This window comes from Aspergillus stella-maris (assembly GCF_047715825.1).
Source record: "Aspergillus stella-maris strain CBS 113639 unplaced genomic scaffold BDV14scaffold_49, whole genome shotgun sequence".
NCBI lineage: Eukaryota > Fungi > Ascomycota > Eurotiomycetes > Eurotiales > Aspergillaceae > Aspergillus > Aspergillus stella-maris.
The window spans coordinates 127,168-144,670 of record NW_027396843.1 but is presented as its reverse complement, the minus strand read 5'-3'; the positions used below and the strand labels follow the sequence as shown (position 1 = coordinate 144,670).

General features: G+C 52.9%; 4 protein-coding genes across 4 annotated transcripts; 3 read left to right on the top strand and 1 right to left on the bottom strand.

The window, feature by feature from the left end:
* The first annotated feature begins 4,337 nt into the window (after window positions 1–4,337).
* On the top strand, window positions 4,338–5,657 carry rasB (Ras small monomeric GTPase RasB). Its single transcript, XM_073777992.1, has 2 exons — window positions 4,338–4,712; window positions 4,766–5,657. The coding sequence occupies exons 1-2, from the start codon at window positions 4,635–4,637 to the stop codon at window positions 5,411–5,413; spliced, it is 726 nt and encodes a 241-aa protein (XP_073625600.1). The 5' UTR covers window positions 4,338–4,634; the 3' UTR covers window positions 5,414–5,657.
* Window positions 5,658–6,354: 697 nt separating this feature from the next.
* BDV14DRAFT_99794 (putative acyl-CoA synthetase) lies at window positions 6,355–8,909 on the top strand. The gene is made up of 3 exons (XM_073777991.1): window positions 6,355–7,048; window positions 7,099–7,494; window positions 7,543–8,909. The coding sequence occupies exons 1-3, from the start codon at window positions 6,673–6,675 to the stop codon at window positions 8,883–8,885; spliced, it is 2,115 nt and encodes a 704-aa protein (XP_073625599.1). The 5' UTR covers window positions 6,355–6,672; the 3' UTR covers window positions 8,886–8,909.
* A 9-nt stretch (window positions 8,910–8,918) lies between these two features.
* BDV14DRAFT_177972 (putative GPI anchored protein) lies at window positions 8,919–9,941 on the bottom strand. The gene is made up of 2 exons (XM_073769518.1): window positions 9,520–9,941; window positions 8,919–9,461 (listed from the first exon to the last, which is right to left on the bottom strand). Exons 1-2 carry the CDS (start codon window positions 9,771–9,773, stop codon window positions 9,239–9,241), a joined length of 477 nt encoding a protein of 158 aa, XP_073625598.1. The 5' UTR covers window positions 9,774–9,941; the 3' UTR covers window positions 8,919–9,238.
* A 1,528-nt stretch (window positions 9,942–11,469) lies between these two features.
* BDV14DRAFT_191444 (serine hydroxymethyltransferase-domain-containing protein) lies at window positions 11,470–17,084 on the top strand (the record flags this gene model as incomplete). Its single annotated transcript, XM_073771496.1, has 8 exons — window positions 11,470–11,589; window positions 11,638–11,694; window positions 11,744–11,837; window positions 11,882–12,019; window positions 12,066–13,159; window positions 13,639–14,867; window positions 15,164–15,258; window positions 15,310–17,084. The coding sequence occupies 8 exons, from the start codon at window positions 11,470–11,472 to the stop codon at window positions 17,082–17,084; spliced, it is 4,602 nt and encodes a 1,533-aa protein (XP_073625597.1).
* Between the last annotated feature and the right edge of the window lie 419 nt (window positions 17,085–17,503).

Genomic DNA, 17,503 nt, shown 5'->3' with positions numbered 1-17,503 from the left:
GATAAGAGATGTGCTTTGGTCATCCGTTCACATTTTCCAGGAAGATTATCGTATACCATAAGTAGACATCATAGAAAGACGCACGAGGATATTGCGATCCCTATGCTCTTAGGCGTCGGGTCCAGTTTTACACTATGTCCATTGACGGCTCCGCGACCATAGGATACCTACCTATACCCAAACTCCGTAAGGCGCATCCGTGAGCTCTGTCATTCGACCCTCCGCCGGTTCTCGGGATAGCCGTTTGCATCATCCAAAACAAGTCCTTTGGGGCACGGATTCGCCAAAACTATCTGCCCTAGACTGGTCTAACTATGGAAGCTTTCTATACCTAGAAAAACGTACCGGCACCATGGAGACAGCATGGGAAATTCCGATTCTCAGAAAGAATTCATAGCCGTACGTAACATGCTTGGATTCTTTGTCAAGGCAGAGGTGGGAGCAGACAAAAAGCAGAAGAGCCGAATCAGCGTTGGAGGAAAGGGGTGAGGGTAAGAAGCTGGGTAGTGCCAAGTGTATTTTGACCTCGAAGTCCGTCGAGAAGTGAAGGAGTCGAACATGGCTTGCTCATGAGAGTAAAGTAGAGTTATATATCACCGCAGGTGACAGTACAGCCAAGCAGAGTAAAAGGCTCGAATGCTAAATGTAGGGCTCTTAGCTACCAGGCTCACCAGAGTGCTATGTCCTTTGACTTGGTATACGACTCCTGTTGCTTGATCACCAGTCCAATACCTTTATCGTAGAGTAATGTGGTGTTGAGGCAAGCACGAGTCACATGATTGGCTGACAAAGGCAGAGGAGGCAGGTGCTTGCAAACAGAGTCCTGGAGGCAAGTGCAGCCGACGCCAAAAGTACCTTCTACTGGGGAAGGTGTCAGCCTCACCTCTTTGTTTGATCCCCTAGCTCTCTCTATAATGCCTATTTGCATCAGCTTCGTTTACATTACTTAAGACCATGCCTATCCCGTGCTGTCCACGAGTCAGTCTATCGACAATGTTGTCGGGTTTCCGTCGGAGTTCCGAAGAGATAGACGATCATCAGCAAACGCATTAACAAATCCTTCAATGTCACAGCTTCATGGAGCCATAACAGCGTCACCTGAAGCAAAGCCGGGCCCTTTTATTATCTCCCACAGATTTGATATCTGACCTGCGGCTGGTTGGCTGCTGGTAGGCTTCGGTCAAGCGCTGAACCAGCCGAACGGGAACGAGCATAACCGAACCGGCTGGCATCTGCAGTCCTTTCAAACTCGCCGGGTATCACGGAGGTCCAAAGTACCGTTTATTATCCAATCATCATTGCCGAATGCCAGCACTTGACCTACCTTCAAGCGCAACTTTCCCCGAAAATCACACAACCCTCTTCATCAAGGCTTTGAAGGCTGGCCCATAGGCCACGAAGCTCTGTTGGCGGTCCAGATGATTCTCGCTTGCTCAACAGCTCTCCTACACATTCGGCCAAATACCGATGAGTGGTGGATCTATCGGTGGCCAGGAGCGGGAGGCCTCAGCTAAACCTCAGAGCCCGAGCTGCCATGCTCCTTATTCCCGACTTGCAATGAGCGCGACCATTTAATAATTGTCCTTGTCGACTTCCTGGCGCCGAGAGCATGAATTGATTATGGATACGTACTCGGTTGCCGCGGCATTTGGCGCCACCGGAGAAGCTGCTGGTGTGATTAGGGTGCATGCACAGCAGCCCTGGCCCCAGATCATGCAGCAGTTCCCTCATTTGGGATTCTCATGCATGCATGTTCATGCAAGCTGATGTTCTTACAGCACCTAATATCACTGTCAACGCGCTTATTGACGGGCTCTTCTGACCTGCTATCACGCCTCGAGGCATTGCTGGCCAAGTGACAATGTAAGAGAAAAATTGAGCGTCCACCCGGCTCAGGGGAATACCCAAGTCAGGGGAAACCTTCGAGAAAACGCGGTATTAACAGGGGTCGGATTCTAATAACGTCCATAACTCCATCTAGTATAGAGTGTGTCGTCTTTACCCGCCGCCCACCGGCACGCCACAAAATAACATTACTTCTCGGACCGCCATAAAGTCCGTGCTTCTCTCGGGCAACATGCTCGAGAAGGTTGAGCCCTTATACAATTCTTCACAGTCCACACACCCACGTGGGAAAAGGGACGGGTCCGGGCAAAAACTAGTGCTAAGATCGTGCGACCTAACCTCAAATGCTATGAGCTTGAAGCCGCGTTTCCCGAGCAAGTTACACTCTGTCTCTACAGACAAAAGCAAAGAAAAGCAAAGATGCCCGTTAAATGCTCACCCCAGGATATGGTTTCCCCTTTCAGTATAGCAACAGTATAGGCTAAATCCTGGCGATTCCCAGGAGGACAATAAGCCCAGGAGCCAGGGCTCAGCAGTAAGCACAGCCCTTTTCTGGACCGCGGACGCCTCCATCCCGCAGACCCATCCTGTGCCTGATTTTCCACGAGGTGGAAGCGACGGCTTGGAAAAATCCCTGTTAGTAGATGGAACATTCTCCCGCTCTGGACCGGGCCGGATATCTAAACTGATATTCAGTGTAACTCAACCGCGGTCAATCAACAATTGATTAAGGGGATAGGCCGATAGGTTAATCTCGGTGCACGACAACCTTGGAAACCTCCGTATGAAAGTCGTGATATGGCAACTTTGACGAGAAGCGAGGAGCGAAGAACGAGGGAGGGCACAGAGAGTCAGAGTCTCAGAGACCAAGAGATTGGAGGAGTCTAACGATGCCAATAGGGGGAGGTCGATAGTGGGACTTGTGAGGTCCTCCACCCCACATGGGCCGAGAATGAGATACTTACCTACTCTTCGGATCCCAAATCTAGCCCGATACAGAGTATACGGCTGTCACTTTCTTGAAGAAGAGGAGGCCATGGCGGGCTGACGAAACAACGAAGCGAGAAAGCCTTGACAGTCATTCTTCATCCTTATTTCCCAGGCGGGGCGACAGGACGTCATCATCCGAAGAGCTCTGAGCCGGAATATAGTCCCGTTTGCACCTCGATACCGACCAAATCCCGGACGACCCGTTTTTGAGGATTCTCGCAGCATGGCAGCTGGAGGGGATCCTTTCATCAGGAACATCAGGAATCCCAGGAGCCTGGGAGACGGTACTAGCTTTGCCACTATTCTCCGCGGAAGGTCGGACACGTTCCGGTTGGGGTCGGATGCAACCAGTGTAAATCCTGTCAATCCTGACTAGCACGTCTTTCAACCAAAATTCTTTGCTCTTGTTGAGTTGCTGCACATTCACATCGATATTTTATGAAAGTCGCCGTCTTTTGGGTACAACTGGACAGCGGCCCATGACCCTCAGACCAATCTTGGACCGTGGACGGTGGGGGAACCACCGGTTTGGATCCGCTCTGGAACAGCTTCGTGTCTACCCGAGACTCTCTTTCTGGCTGGACGAGGTGATTCGCTAGGAGCTGACAGCTGAGTGAAGGTTCCAATGTCGCTCTCCTGACCGTGTCGAGCAAAGATCTGGGGGTACTTTACAGACTCATCTCAAAGGAACGGCGGAATTGCTGAAAAAGAGGATCGCGAGGCGCACGATTGATAGATCAATATAAAGAAATATTAGGCACGGAGAAGGAGGTAGACTCCTATCGTGGGTCTGGCTGGGGACTCAGTCTCATGAATCCATGATCCAGCCCCAGACGCGACTAGCAGCCACTCTCCCTGCAGTCCAGGCTCTTCTGTCTGTCGCATCCAGCACCCAGCAGTCTGAGATCATCGCGCTTAGTCTTGAGTCGTTTATCAACAAACTTCTTTCCTGTTCGCTTACATTCCCCTTCTCTCAGTCTCTTGTCCACGGTCCGTCTGGGTTATCTCTGACTCTCTGACTCTCTCCCCTCCACTTCCTGACTTGGTTGACCACCACCACCACCACCACCACCACACCACTCACCCAACAACATTCTCTCCCACTTCTCAACTCCTCAACGCCATCGCTGAGCTTACTGACGAGAAATCCGCCAAGCTCGCGCATCTCCACCATTTGGCTCCGATAAGAAGAACCAGCGATCATCTCGCACTGCTTGCTTCCCCTCACGTGGCAGCACCGATCAGTCTGACCCTGGCCCAAGGTCCAAGCTGGGAAATCCCAAATTGAATCTCAAGCTCTATTCTACATATTTTCCTGCGTTCGCTTGCAGATCCGGAGCCAGTTGCTTTGTCCGACTTGCTCGAACCAGAGTGCAGCTGTTGGCAGCCGCTTATTTGCGACAGCAGCTCGAGGCCAAAACTTTAGTTAGAGGCCGGCGTTCTCCTCTTCCGGTTTCCCCTCCTCACCTCTCTACCTACTCCTTTTCCACGTCCTGCCTGTCTTCAAGCCCGTAATTCTCCTAGTATTCTACAAGGTACGTGGCTCTGTTCGCCTGCTCCAGAAAATTATCCCTGTCTTTCCGGCATTGGCATGTGCTGGCCCAACGCAGCCTGGTCGATTTCTCCGGTGGCTAATCGCACTACCAAAATAGCCCGTTCCTTTCCAGGCCCAGCTTTTCGCTCCCTCCGCCTCCACGAGTCCGTGCTCTCCTGGGGTCCTGGATTTCAATTCCTCCCCCTCCTCCCTCTTATCTTCATCTTCTTCTCTTCACGATATTTTTTTCACTACCACAGTCACCATGGCTGGAAAAATGACTCTGTATAAATTGGTGGTGCTGGGGGATGGTGGTGTCGGCAAGACCGCGCTCACAATTCAGGTTTGTCATTAACTCCCCGCCCGCAATCTCCAGTCACTGATGGCTTCTACTAGTTATGTTTAAACCATTTCGTCGAAACATACGATCCGACTATCGAAGATTCGTATCGGAAACAGGTGGTTATTGATCAGCAATCATGCATGTTGGAAGTCCTCGATACTGCCGGCCAGGAGGAATATACTGCACTGCGCGACCAGTGGATCCGCGATGGAGAGGGGTTCGTTCTCGTTTACAGCATCACGTCGCGTGCCTCGTTCTCTCGGATAACAAAGTTCTACAACCAAATTAAGATGGTTAAGGAGTCGGCGAACTCTGGTTCGCCATCTGGTGCAAGCTACCTGGGCTCTCCGATGAGCTCACCCTCCGGACCGCCACTCCCCGTCCCCGTGATGCTAGTCGGCAACAAAAGCGATAAGGCTGTCGAGCGCGCCGTTTCGGCCCAGGAAGGTCAGGCGCTTGCCAAGGATCTTGGATGCGAATTTGTCGAAGCGTCTGCGAAGAATTGCATCAACGTTGAAAAGGCGTTCTACGACGTCGTCAGGATGCTGCGCAGCCAGCGAATGCAACAACAAAGACCTCAAGATCACCGCCGGACGACCGGTCTAGGCCAGATGCGCGATTCTGGCCCTGAATACCCCAAGTCATTCCGCCCCGACCGGTCTTCTCGACACCGCAGCGGACTCAAGTGTACAGTTCTGTAGTTGCATCGCCGTCTTCCCAAGCGACTACAATATTCTACTACCGCGATCGGCGGCATTTTCTTTACGCCATCTTCACTTACGCTATTATTTTGACCATGGACAAATTCAGCGGAAACCAACCACGATATTTTTTTATCTCCTTTGCGATTGGCGCCATCTTTACTTTTTCACGCGACGCCATCCTATTTATTTCGACGCTAGACAAACAGTGCGAGCTTGCTCCCTGACGATATTCTTCTCTTGTCTATATTGCTGCCTAAAGCATTCCTATTTGTCGTCATCCTCGTTTTTCCTTCGGCACAAGGCCCGCAGCTGCGGCGGTGGATATGTTTGTCATGAAGCATGGGTTCTGTTGTTTTCTCGGGAGGCCGATTTTTCGCGAAATCTATCGCAGGTGTCTGGACATGTGAAATCCTTACCAAGGTTAGGGATCAGGGGTGATATTGTTCACATTTTCTTCCGGCGTACCATTCTCACCATTTTTATCCTTACAACCTTACCTCGTCAACCTGTTCTACGCATGCCCGGGACCACGGTCTCGCCGAGATTGAGCAGTCAGAGAACAGTAGCGACGGAGAGCAGCGGAAGAGAACGACAGTCGACCGATTAGCAGGCATTGCGATATGATACCCTACGGCTGAGCTTTGAGTTGTGGCATTTGATGCATTTGCACCCAAATCATGATGAGTACACATTGCCGATAGAAGTGTACGCATCAATGATACAAGATACAGCTAGAATGTATAACATTTGGGTATTATTCTTACATGTTAATAGTAGACTAGAGTAGAGTAATCGGACCCGAGGTCCCGACAGCGCAGACTCCATTCGTTCCCCACGTCTGTGCGGGGAAAGCTGCCCCGATGTCCATGACAGTAAGAGTATCTAGGTATGTACCTTACCTACTTCGTTCTCTCCTCTCTCTCCACCCGACCCTCGGCCTTCTCTCCTGTCGACGGCGGATGTCGGGCTCCTGAAACAAGCCAATTCTTATTTCTTTGCTCTGTCTTCCTACTCGCAGAGCCTTGCACCGAAATCCCAGGATTCTCCAGACATCCAGCCACAGCACAGGCATCCTGGCTACCGTCTAACCTAGGTACGGAGCGGAGTAACGCGGACATACAGTAGTACAGCACTTACCAGCCAACCTGCACCAAGTCTTCACCTGATTCAGTCTCTCCCTCGCTACCAAGCATCCTTTGAATTCCTCCGGGTAATCTCTACACAGCCTCTCTAGCATCTCATCTCAATTGGCCGCAATGAACCACCCCCAACGCACCATCCACGCCTCCTCGCTCCAAGATCCCGAGTCCTTCTGGTCTCACCACGCCCAGCAACTTCACTGGCACAAGAAGCCGTCACGTGCACTTGCCGTCTCAACCAAGACCCTTCCCAGCGGCGCAAGCCATCAGTCTTGGGCTTGGTTTCCGGACGGGGAGATCTCAACGACGTACAACTGTGTTGATCGGCATGTGCATAGTGGGCATGGCGATAATGTTGCGATTGTTTGGGCCTCGGTTGTGACGGGGTCCAAGGAGAAGTGGACGTATAAGCAGCTTTTAGATGAGGTTGAAGTTTTGGCAGGTGTCTTGAGGGAGGAAGGGGTTAGGAAGGGGGATGTTGTTATCATCTATAGTATGTTCTACGTCAATTTTATATGTTCCAGTGGCTAATTGGCCTGGTAGTGCCCATGATACCGGCGGCGTTGATCGGTGCGCTGGCTATTGCTCGACTAGGTGCTATACACGCTGCTGTCTTTGGCGGGTTCGCTGCAAAGTCGCTAGCGCAGCGCATTGAGACTGCAAAGCCCCGAGCTATCCTGACAGCATCGTGTGGGATTGAAGGGACCAAGGGCCCGGTACCGTATCGTCCACTGGTAGAGGGCGCCATTGAGGCGAGCTGCTTCAAGCCGGACAAGGTCCTCATCTGGCAGCGTGACCAACTGCGGTGGAATAATCCGCATAAACTGGACGGACAGCGGAATTGGAACCGGCTGGTGAAGAGTGCGCGAATGCGAGGTGTTCGTGCTGGGCCAGTGCCGGTGAAGAGTACGGATGGTTTGTATATCATCTATACCAGTGGTATGTCCGTCCTCCCCCGGTTCTCTAGAGGCCAAGCTGACCATACAGGTACAACCGGGCTCCCGAAAGGCGTCGTACGAGACGCAGGCGGACACGCCGTCGGGCTCAACCTGTCAATCAAATACCTCTTCGATATCCACGGCCCAGGCGACACCATGTTCTGCGCCTCAGACATCGGCTGGGTAGTCGGCCACTCATACATTCTCTACGCCCCATTACTCGTCGGGGCAACAACCGTCCTCTTCGAAGGCAAGCCAGTCGGCACCCCAGACGCAGGCACATTCTGGCGCGTCGTCGCCGAGCACAAGGCCAACGTCCTCTTCACAGCCCCCACGGCCCTCCGCGCAATCCGCAAAGAGGATTCCGACAATGCACATTTTGAGAAAGCCGCAGGCGCCAACAACCTCAAACACCTAAGGGCCCTCTTCCTCGCAGGCGAGCGCAGCGAACCCAGCATTGTCCGCGCGTATCAAGACCTCCTCACAAAACACGCTGCCCCCGGCGCCCTCGTCGTGGACAACTGGTGGTCATCCGAATCCGGCTCCCCCATCTCAGGCCTGGCCCTCCGAAGCGCAACAGGACGCACACCACAAATAGAATCATCAGCATGGGATACTACACCACTACCCATCCGCCCTGGCTCCGCAGGCCTCCCAATGCCAGGCTTCGACATCCGCATCGTCTCCGACGACGGCACCGAACTCCCACAGGGAGCAATGGGCAACATTGTCCTCGCAACCCCACTAGCCCCAACAGCATTCACGACCCTTTTCGGCGACGACGGGCGGTTTTACCGCTCTTATTTGAAGCGGTTCGATGGGAGGGGTAACTGGCTTGATACGGGTGATGCGGGTATGCTCGACCAGGACGGGTATATCCATGTTATGTCACGCTCAGACGACATCATCAATGTTGCGGCGCACCGGTTCAGCACGGGGGCTATTGAGCAAGCTATTCTTTCGCATCCGGGGATTGGCGAGGCGAGTGTTGTTGGTGTTCCTGATAGTTTGAAGGGTCATTTGCCGTTTGCTTTCGTTACTCTCAAATCGTCTGCCACTGGCAATGGCAATGGAAATGGCAATGATATGCCCGCTCGAGTTCCCGAGACACTCTTCAACGAGGTGAATCAGCTTGTTAGGGACCAAATCGGGGCGATTGCGAGTCTTGGAGGGATGATTCGGGGACAGGGGATGATTCCTAAGACGAGGAGTGGGAAGACGTTGAGACGGGTATTGAGGGAGTTGGTTGAGAATGGAACGCGGGGGGAGTTTGATAAGGAGGTTAATGTACCCCCGACAGTGGAGGATAGGGCTGTTGTGGAGGTTGCGCGGGGAAGGGTACGGGAGTACTTCACTTCCAGCTCCAGCTCCAGCGTCAAGGCGAAACTATAACCCTTGAAAGAATTTTGGTTAAGGTCTAGATCTATTCCAGCAATCTACTATTTTTGAAGACGTAACAACATTATTTCCAATCAATTTATACACAAGAGAAAACACAAGCGGGACCGTCGTGAAGTACAAAAAGGTATGTAAGTAGTAAGTATAAGCAATTCGAAATAAAAAAGGTAAAAGGTATAAAAGGTGGTATAGTTGGTATGGTATCTTGTCGTTATTATCGGCCAAGGTCAATCAATCAATCAGTCAATCAACTCAGCTCGACAACACTTCTGCCAACTGCAGTTCACACACACACTCGTCTCTCAAACACACATCACACTCCTACTGCCAACCTCTAGTTAAAGAGCTTACAGAAGGGCAGCGACAACACCGAACAGACCGGCGACGGCACCGGCGCCGGCAGCAGCACGGCTAGCACCACCGGTGAAAGTGGGAGGGGCAGGGGTGGTGCTGCTGGAGGCACCGCCGGTAGGGGCAACATCGGTAGGGATGACAGGGATGCTGGTGGGGTTGCCGGGGATGACGGGGACGGAGCTGGAAGGAGCCCAGGTGGGGGTAGCAGAGCTGGAGCTGGAAGGAATATTGTTAGCGCTCGTTCATGTCTCTCTTATTTGCAGTGGGTGCTTACCAAGCCTTGCAGTGGGTGACAGTAGTGGTGAGGAGAGGACGAGTAACGGTGTAAGGGCCGTTGGAGAGGGTGACGGTGCCAGGGGTCTCAACGGGGATGGTCTCAGAGCCGGCAGTCAGGGTGGTGGACTTGGGGCAGTAGGTGGTGTACTCGGTGACCTCGACGGTGGTGTACTGCTGCTGGGTGTCCTCGCCGCCGTGAACGGAGGCAAAGGCAGCACCAGCGAAGAGAGCAGCGGCAGCGAAGAACTTCATTTTGACTTGTTGTGTGTTGTTGTCGCGAAGACGAAACGAGGGATTGAGAATTAAAGAGTGTGGGCGTTGAAAGACAACGAGTGGTGGTTCTAAAAAGAATGTAATCGGTATAAAACCGGGGTAGAGCGAGTTTGGCAGTAGTGAACGGGCTGGAGAGGAAAGAGAGAAAGAGAAGGGGAAGAGGGAAGTGGACGGCAGATTCATATAAACAGCGCCAGCACTGCAGCCCGTCCACCCAGTCAACCACGGTCCAAGCCAGGAACACCGCGCTAGTGCCTTAGTGCCGTTTGGTCTGCCGAATCGTGTGAAGGTCAGGGGGAACTGCTGTGGAGTGTTCATTTCCTTTCAACTCGGCCCTTCGCATCTTAATTTCCTCGTTCTAATTTTATAGGGGCTCTCGCTGTCGCTCTCTCCACGTTCCTGGCTGTTGGACCAGATCCATGCAGAGTCTGGACCGGATTTGCAGATGCTGAAGATTCTGTAGGTTATCTGGTTGGACAACCATATTCAAGTGTTCGCCTCGGGTCAGGGGAACTGCGTATGCTGTTCGTGTGCCATGACTCCTATGCCGCAGGGTAAACACGATTGATAAATTCAGGGACAGTTAATCTAAACGCCACCGGAGGATCAGGAGTCAGGGACAGGCGCAGAATCAGGGACTCAGGAGGCAGCGACAAACCCCATAGTTCTGTGACAGTTTACAGTTCGAGAACCCTTTTGGCCTCGCTAGTCCCTGATACAGTCTAAACTACTGAGTTGTCTGTGCTTATTTGACTTTACAGTTCTTTCAATCGATCGTCGCTTCAGTAGTACTTTCAAAGTTCAGTCCCTTGCAGTCTTGAAGTTTTGGAGTTGCATTTGCAGGCATGACTCAAAGGCACGCGTGTCAGAGTGACACAACCGTGCCACTGCACAGGAGTCTCCTGCTCTCTGATAGGGATCTCCTGTACTCCGTAGGGATAGAGATACAAGGCCAGCTTAGTCGGGCACTCCTGCTGCGTGACCTCATACTCTGTCGGGTTGGCAATGCATGCGTGGACAAGACGAAAAAGATCGGCATTTGTTCAGATCAGCGTGTCTGGAAATCTAGAACAGACGATCAAGAGCAAGTCTTGACTTGATATCGGGTTACTTCGAGGATCATACGGAGTACAGAGTACACACTACACAATAGTGAAAAGAAATCTTCCAAGTCATAACAATAATGCATTTATTCTCCCATCTACCTGTCTATCCTCCAAGATACTCCTGATATCCAGTCTCACCGCTCATGCCAGCTTAGCCAGCTATCACACACTTCCAATCTGATGGTTCATTGCCCCTAAAGGATGGTTATAGGCGGGGACATAGCCGCATCGCCCGGGTTGTCCAGCAAGCTAGACTTCCACGAGAGCTGACCAGAAAACGCCCTTCTTCATTTTGGATTTAGTTGTGTGATGAAGAAAAGAAGGAAACAGCAGAGAGACCACCGCAAGACTTTTGTGTGTGCCGGCGGGGAATAATGATGATCCGGCAGCACCGACCAGCCGGAGATGCTAGGCCGAGACGGGAAAAGTGCGTAGAGCTTCCCGCGGGCAACGGCGGACGTCACCTTGTCCGACGATACGCCGGAGCTCTTCCTATCTGCTATCTACTTATACTTCCTCTTTCTTTTTCCTCATTCTCACGGGGTTTCTTCTCATAGACAGAAATCACAATGCTCGGTCGCTGTAGTCGCCCGGCCTCGCGCCTTCTCTTGCGCCCTACTCCCGCGGTCCGACCGCCTACACTGCAATGGCACCGTATGGTGTCATCGTCAAGAGACGGCCAGCAGTCGGTATGATTTAATTGACTCCAGACAAGAGAAGCAGCTGACATTGTGTAGTTACTGTCAGCTCCCCTCGAGAAAGCTGATCCCTCGGTGTACAACATCCTCCAGAAGGTCAACACCCCCGCAGCGTACAACCTCGGCTCAAGCTCACCCATGGCAGGAGAAAAAACGTCAGCAGCACTTTATCAACCTCATTCCCTCCGAGAACTTCACATCACAAGCTGTCCTCGATGCGCTGGGCAGTGTTATGCAGAGTAGGTTATTTTCGGGCAATTAGCTTTCGACGCTGACCCGGCAGACAAATACTCCGAGGGATATCCCGGAGCCAGATACTATGGAGGAAACGAGCACATTGACGAGTCCGAGAGACTCTGTCAGCAGCGCGCTTTGGAGACATTCCGACTGTCTCCGGAGGAATGGGGTGTCAATGTTCAGCGTATGTCTCTAATGTCTGTGTCCCGCTGACTTGCTAATTTGAGAAGCGCTCTCCGGATCCCCCGCAAACCTCTACGCCATCTCCGCAATCCTCAACACACACGATCGATTGATGGGATTAGACTTGCCTCACGGCGGTCATCTTTCTCACGGATACCAGACCCCTACCAAGAAGATCTCCTTCATCTCCAAATACTTCGAGACCCTCCCCTACCGCCTAGACGAGTCCACCGGCCTCATCGACTACGATGCTCTCGAGAAGCAATCCCTCCTATACCGCCCGAAGCTCATCATCGCCGGTACATCAGCCTACAGCCGCTTGATCGACTACCCCCGCATGCGCCAAATCTCCGAGGCGGCAGGAGCATACCTCATGAGTGATATGGCACACGTCTCTGGTCTTGTCGCGGCCAACGTCATTCCCTCTCCATTTGCACACTCCGATATCGTGACAACGACGACACACAAGTCCCTCCGTGGCCCGCGTGGAGCCATGATCTTCTACCGCAAGGGCGTTCGCCGGACAAACAAGAAGGGCGAACAGGAGATGTACGACCTTGAGGGTCCCATCAACGCCTCGGTCTTCCCTGGTCACCAGGGCGGTCCCCACAACCACACCATCACTGCTCTGGCCGTAGCGCTCCAGCAAGCGCAGTCGACCGAGTTCAAGACCTACCAAGAGACAGTTCTGGCCAACGCCAAGTCCCTCGCCGAGCGTCTCGGTGGGCCAACCAGCAATGGCGGCCTGGGTTACAACATCGTCTCTGGCGGTACCGACAACCACCTTGTCCTGGTCGACCTGAAGAACCGAGGCGTTGACGGAGCTCGCGTTGAGCGCGTGCTCGAGCTCTGCGGTGTCGCTAGCAACAAGAACACAGTGCCAGGCGACAAGTCCGCCCTCAAGCCCGGTGGTCTGCGTCTCGGTACACCCGCCATGACCACCCGCGGGTTCCAGCCAGAGGACTTCCGCCGCGTCGCAGACATTGTCGACCGCGCAGTCACAATCACTCAGAAGCTCGATAAGTCAGCCAAGGAGAGCGCAGCCGAAAAGGGCGTCAAGAACCCGAACACCGTCAAGGCGTTCTTGGAGTACGTAGGCAACGGCGAGGAGATTTCGGAGATTGTGCAGTTGCGACAGGAGGTTGAGGATTGGGCCGGCACCTTTTCTCTTCCATGGAAGAAGGAGTAATCAGCAGAGCGCTTTATGTATTATGTTAACACGAACTATTCAACTAGTTATATCAGTTTTCCTAGTAATCAACAAAGCAATTGAAAGATAACCATGCCAAGATCGATGCAAGAGAAGCCAGGCTAGACTCCAACTCTCTCCGCATCCCATCTCTGTTTCAAGTAAGCCGGTCCAGCAATCATCGGAACGCTTACCGTCTGGCGTCTGCTCCATCGTTCGGTTGCGGTTCCCCAGCCATTTCATTCCATCCCTTGTTTCAACTTTTATCAGTACTTACCCACCGTTCAAACCGTCTTCTTTCAACTTCAACTCGTCTCTAAACCAACGTTCACACCGCAGACTCAGACCAAGATGAAAGTCAGCCAGGTACATCGTTCCCCTCCCAACAAGCCCCCCTCTATCCTCATCAAACCTAACAATGTCTCTAACAGATCTACATCTACCCCATAAAATCCCTCCGCAGCGTCTCCCTCCCCTCCGCAACGGCAACCCGCACAGGCTTCAAATATGACCGCCGCTTCATGCTTCTAAAGGTCATCCCCGCCGAAGGCGAAGCCGGCGAAAGAGGCGAAACAACACTGAAGAACATGCACGTACCGCATTTCCCAGAGATGGCGCTTTTTGGGACGGAACTGTTCGAGCCGGATGGGCAGCGCGAGAAGGGCTGGGTACGAATTACTTTTTATCCGCCGAGCTCTGAACAAGAGGATGGGGTTGTGCAGGGGGGTAAGAAGGGAGACAGCATTGAGATACCGCTTACACCCGATACGCGCGGACTCGAGGAACTTGCTGTTGTGATGCACAAGTCGCCGACGAAGGGGTTTAATATGGGGTCTAGCTACAATGAGTGGTTTAGTGAGAGGTTTGGGTACGATGTTGTGCTTGCTTATCTTGGGGATGGGGACTGGAGGCCTGTTCTTGGGACGTTTGCGCCAGGGAAGCATGTCGCACACAAGGGTCGGCAAGGTTTGGATTCAGCTTTGGTTGCGGCGGCGCTGTCATGTGTTCTGGGAGTGGTCTATGTTGGGGTTACGTGGTTTGGGTTTGATTTTGGGTTTGCGGCTGAGCAGAGGTACCAGTACCAGAGTATCGGTGCCGGTGGTGCTGTAACGATTGCTATCGGGCTTCTAACATATCTCCTGCTCAAAGGCAAGTCTACGCTGGACGAGCGTATTACATTCGCAGACACGGCTCCATACATGGTTGTATCCGAGACATCAGTGGCGAACGTCACGGGCCGACTAGAAGACGAAGAAATGGACGTGAAGAAATTCCGATCGAACATTGTCGTCGAAGGTGCCGAAACAGCATGGGAGGAAGACTTTTGGGCAGAGCTCGTCATCGGCGATGCCCAACAAGTGCGACTGCTGCTGACGGCCAACTGTGTGCGGTGCCGAAGCTTAGATGTGGACTACGAAACCGGGAAAATGGGCACCGGCCAGTCCGGCAAAGTGCTGAAGAAGCTCATGTCCGACCGCAGGGTAGACAGCGGAGCCAAGTACAGCCCCGTCTTTGGCCGGTATGGGTTCCTGGCGGGGACGTCGGACTCGAAGACGGTTCGCGTCGGGGACGAAGTAGCTGTGGCGAGGGGCATGAAGAAGCGGGCGATTTACGGTGAGTCAGCTCCCCTGCATCTTTGGACTCTAATATGTTCGCGAAGGTTTCCAGAATCTGGGGAGACGAGACTGATCACTGACTACTTTGTGCATTAGACTGGCCTGGGTTGGCTTAATTGGCTGAGTGGTATAGATTGGATTAGATTTAAAGTGAATATGGCTGCCTGGTGACGTTATTGACAACTGGTTGTACTCCATAATTAAGGCATAAAATTAGCCACCAGCTGAGACACTCTCGCCTGAACCTGCGGCTGTGCAGGTCACTTCTTGGCTGCACCACACCCCTCTTCTTCCTCAGGTTTCTCTCAGTATTCCTGTTCTACACAACTTTCAACTTCAGTAATTTGTCTCATTGCACTCGAACATTTACTGGAATGGACCACGTTCGCCGTAAAGACACAACAAAGGGTCCGCCCTTGAGGATCCTGTCCCTCGGTATGCTACCTGTATCTTTTCCACTTCACTATGACGAAACTAACAAAACAGACGGCGGTGGCGTGCGAGGATACTCCATGCTCATCCTCCTCCAGGAACTCATGCACCGCATCTACGTCGAAGCCGAAGGCAAACCTCCGCGACGCGAACAGATCCCGAAACCATGCGACTACTTCGACCTCATCGCCGGCACCGGCACCGGCGGCCTGATCGCGCTCATGCTGGGGCGCTTACGGCTGGACCTCGAAACTTGCAAGGACGTATACGTGCGCATGACTCGGCGGGTTTTCGAAACGGACAAGACATTCGCAGGCATCCCGTTTCGCTCAACACTATTCAAGGCATCGAAGCTCGAAGAGGCGATTCGTGAATGCGTGCGCGAACATACAATTTACGAGGCTGAGGGGAATGATGCGAATTCGCCTACATCGCCTGCTTACGCTCCCTTTAGCCCGAATTTTTCGACGACATCTATTCCGCAACGATCCGGGAGTCGAGCGAGCCAGAGCACGACACAATCGTCTGTTAATAATCGGAGTTCAGCATTTATCAATGGGTTAAGGTGGGGGAATCCGGATGCGCTGCTGTATGACAACCGCGAGAACCGGACCAAGACGGCTGTTACGGCGCTATACAGGGGAACACCTAAGAATGGAAACTCGGTGATGCTGAGGTCGTACGACTCGCGCAAGGAACCTGCGCCTGATTACGACTGCAGGATCTGGCAGGCCGGTCGCGCAACGTCGGCGACTGGGCTTGCGTTCAAGCCGATTCAGATCGGGCAGCACTATTTTATCGACGAGGGCGCGGGCACATATAACCCGTCGCCGGCTGTTTTGGACGAGGCAGTGGTCAATGAATGGCCCGGACGTGAAATCGGAGTGTTTATCAGTGTCGGCACAGGAAAGCGGCCACCAGACACCAACAATCGCCAGCATGAGTGGTGGGAGGACTTTTTCGGCGATGCATTGGGCACATTCGCCGAGGCGCGACGTCGCTTGATTTCCAAGATTGAAGGATGCGAGGATATCCACCATGACATGCTGCGAGAGCATCTACCCAAGCGCGGCGTAAGCAAGGACAACTACTACCGACTCAACGTCGAGGTCGGCGTCGGTGAATTCGGCATGAACGAGTGGAACCGCCTCGCAGACATTAGCACCAACACCCGTCGCTACCTCTCGCGACCAGACGTCAAGAAACAAATCCTCGACGCAAGCGTCAAGTTTGCCAAAATCGAGCGCATGCACCGCCGTCTCAACGCGCACGCCGCGGCGGGTCACGACCCCAACACTCTCATTGAAGACGACAACTCTTCCCTCGCGCCTAGCCCCCGTATCTCTGTCGTCTCCCCGACTCAACATGCACCACCCCAGCCACCACTACAAACTGTCGAACCTCCCCCGGATGTCGTCGAACTCCCCGCCGAGCTACCAGGCGACTTTATCCAACTCCAAGGTCCCAGCGACGACAAGCTCCCCATGCACCCAACACCACAAGACTCCATCCGCCCCTCGCCAGCCCGCACATCAGGCAGCGACATCAGCAGACCAGGTTCACAAGCATACTCTCCTCCGAGGGTAAGCTTCGAGCACGCTTACAGTCCTCCACCGGTACCCCCTAAGACACCAATCCCCTACCCCGACCCAGCAGAGCTGGGGGGGATCCCCATGGCGATGCCCAGTCCGGGTCTGCACCCAGCGCACGCAACCTCGCCTAATGCGAATGCGAAAGCGACTGCGCGTCCGCCGTACCCGCTTGATGAGCCGCCCGTGGTTAATAAATTGAGGAAACCGAGTTATCAAGTGCGTGATTATTCTGCTTAATCGGTTTTGTTTTGGTTGTTTGGATTTTGCATTGCGATGATATTGATGAGGAGATGAGATGAGATGAAATGTACATTTATACCCTACTACTAGAGCGCATATTTAATCTATCTTATTTTATGTATCTTATTATAATATATTGTGTCGTGGTAACTTTCGTAGAGCTGGGTGGACGGTCATCAAAATGGATAATATATATATCGCACAAAACACCCTACAACAACACCCGACAAATCAAAGAAGTCACAACCCCGAAATAACCATACTAGGAAGAATCAACAAGTATAGAATAACGAAGTCTACACCAAGATCCATCCAGATCCAACTGCAGAACCACAGAGGTTACCAAGGCAGCAGGCAGCACCTCAAAAGATCCCCATGCATATGCACCCCGGCTCGCTGCAGCTGAAACCGCCTGC

Coding starts and splice junctions, on each gene's coding strand:
- BDV14DRAFT_177972 (XM_073769518.1), bottom strand. CDS start 9,773: ATGAAGTTCTTCGCTGCCGCTGCTCTCTTCGCTGGTGCTGCCTTTGCC. Junction 9,462..9,519: donor GTCACCCACTGCAAGGCTTG/GTAAGCACCCAC, acceptor TATTCCTTCCAG/CTCCAGCTCTGCTACCCCCA.
- BDV14DRAFT_99794 (XM_073777991.1), top strand. CDS start 6,673: ATGAACCACCCCCAACGCACCATCCACGCCTCCTCGCTCCAAGATCCC. Junction 7,049..7,098: donor GGATGTTGTTATCATCTATA/GTATGTTCTACG, acceptor TTGGCCTGGTAG/TGCCCATGATACCGGCGGCG. Junction 7,495..7,542: donor GTATATCATCTATACCAGTG/GTATGTCCGTCC, acceptor CTGACCATACAG/GTACAACCGGGCTCCCGAAA.
- rasB (XM_073777992.1), top strand. CDS start 4,635: ATGGCTGGAAAAATGACTCTGTATAAATTGGTGGTGCTGGGGGATGGT. Junction 4,713..4,765: donor AGACCGCGCTCACAATTCAG/GTTTGTCATTAA, acceptor GGCTTCTACTAG/TTATGTTTAAACCATTTCGT.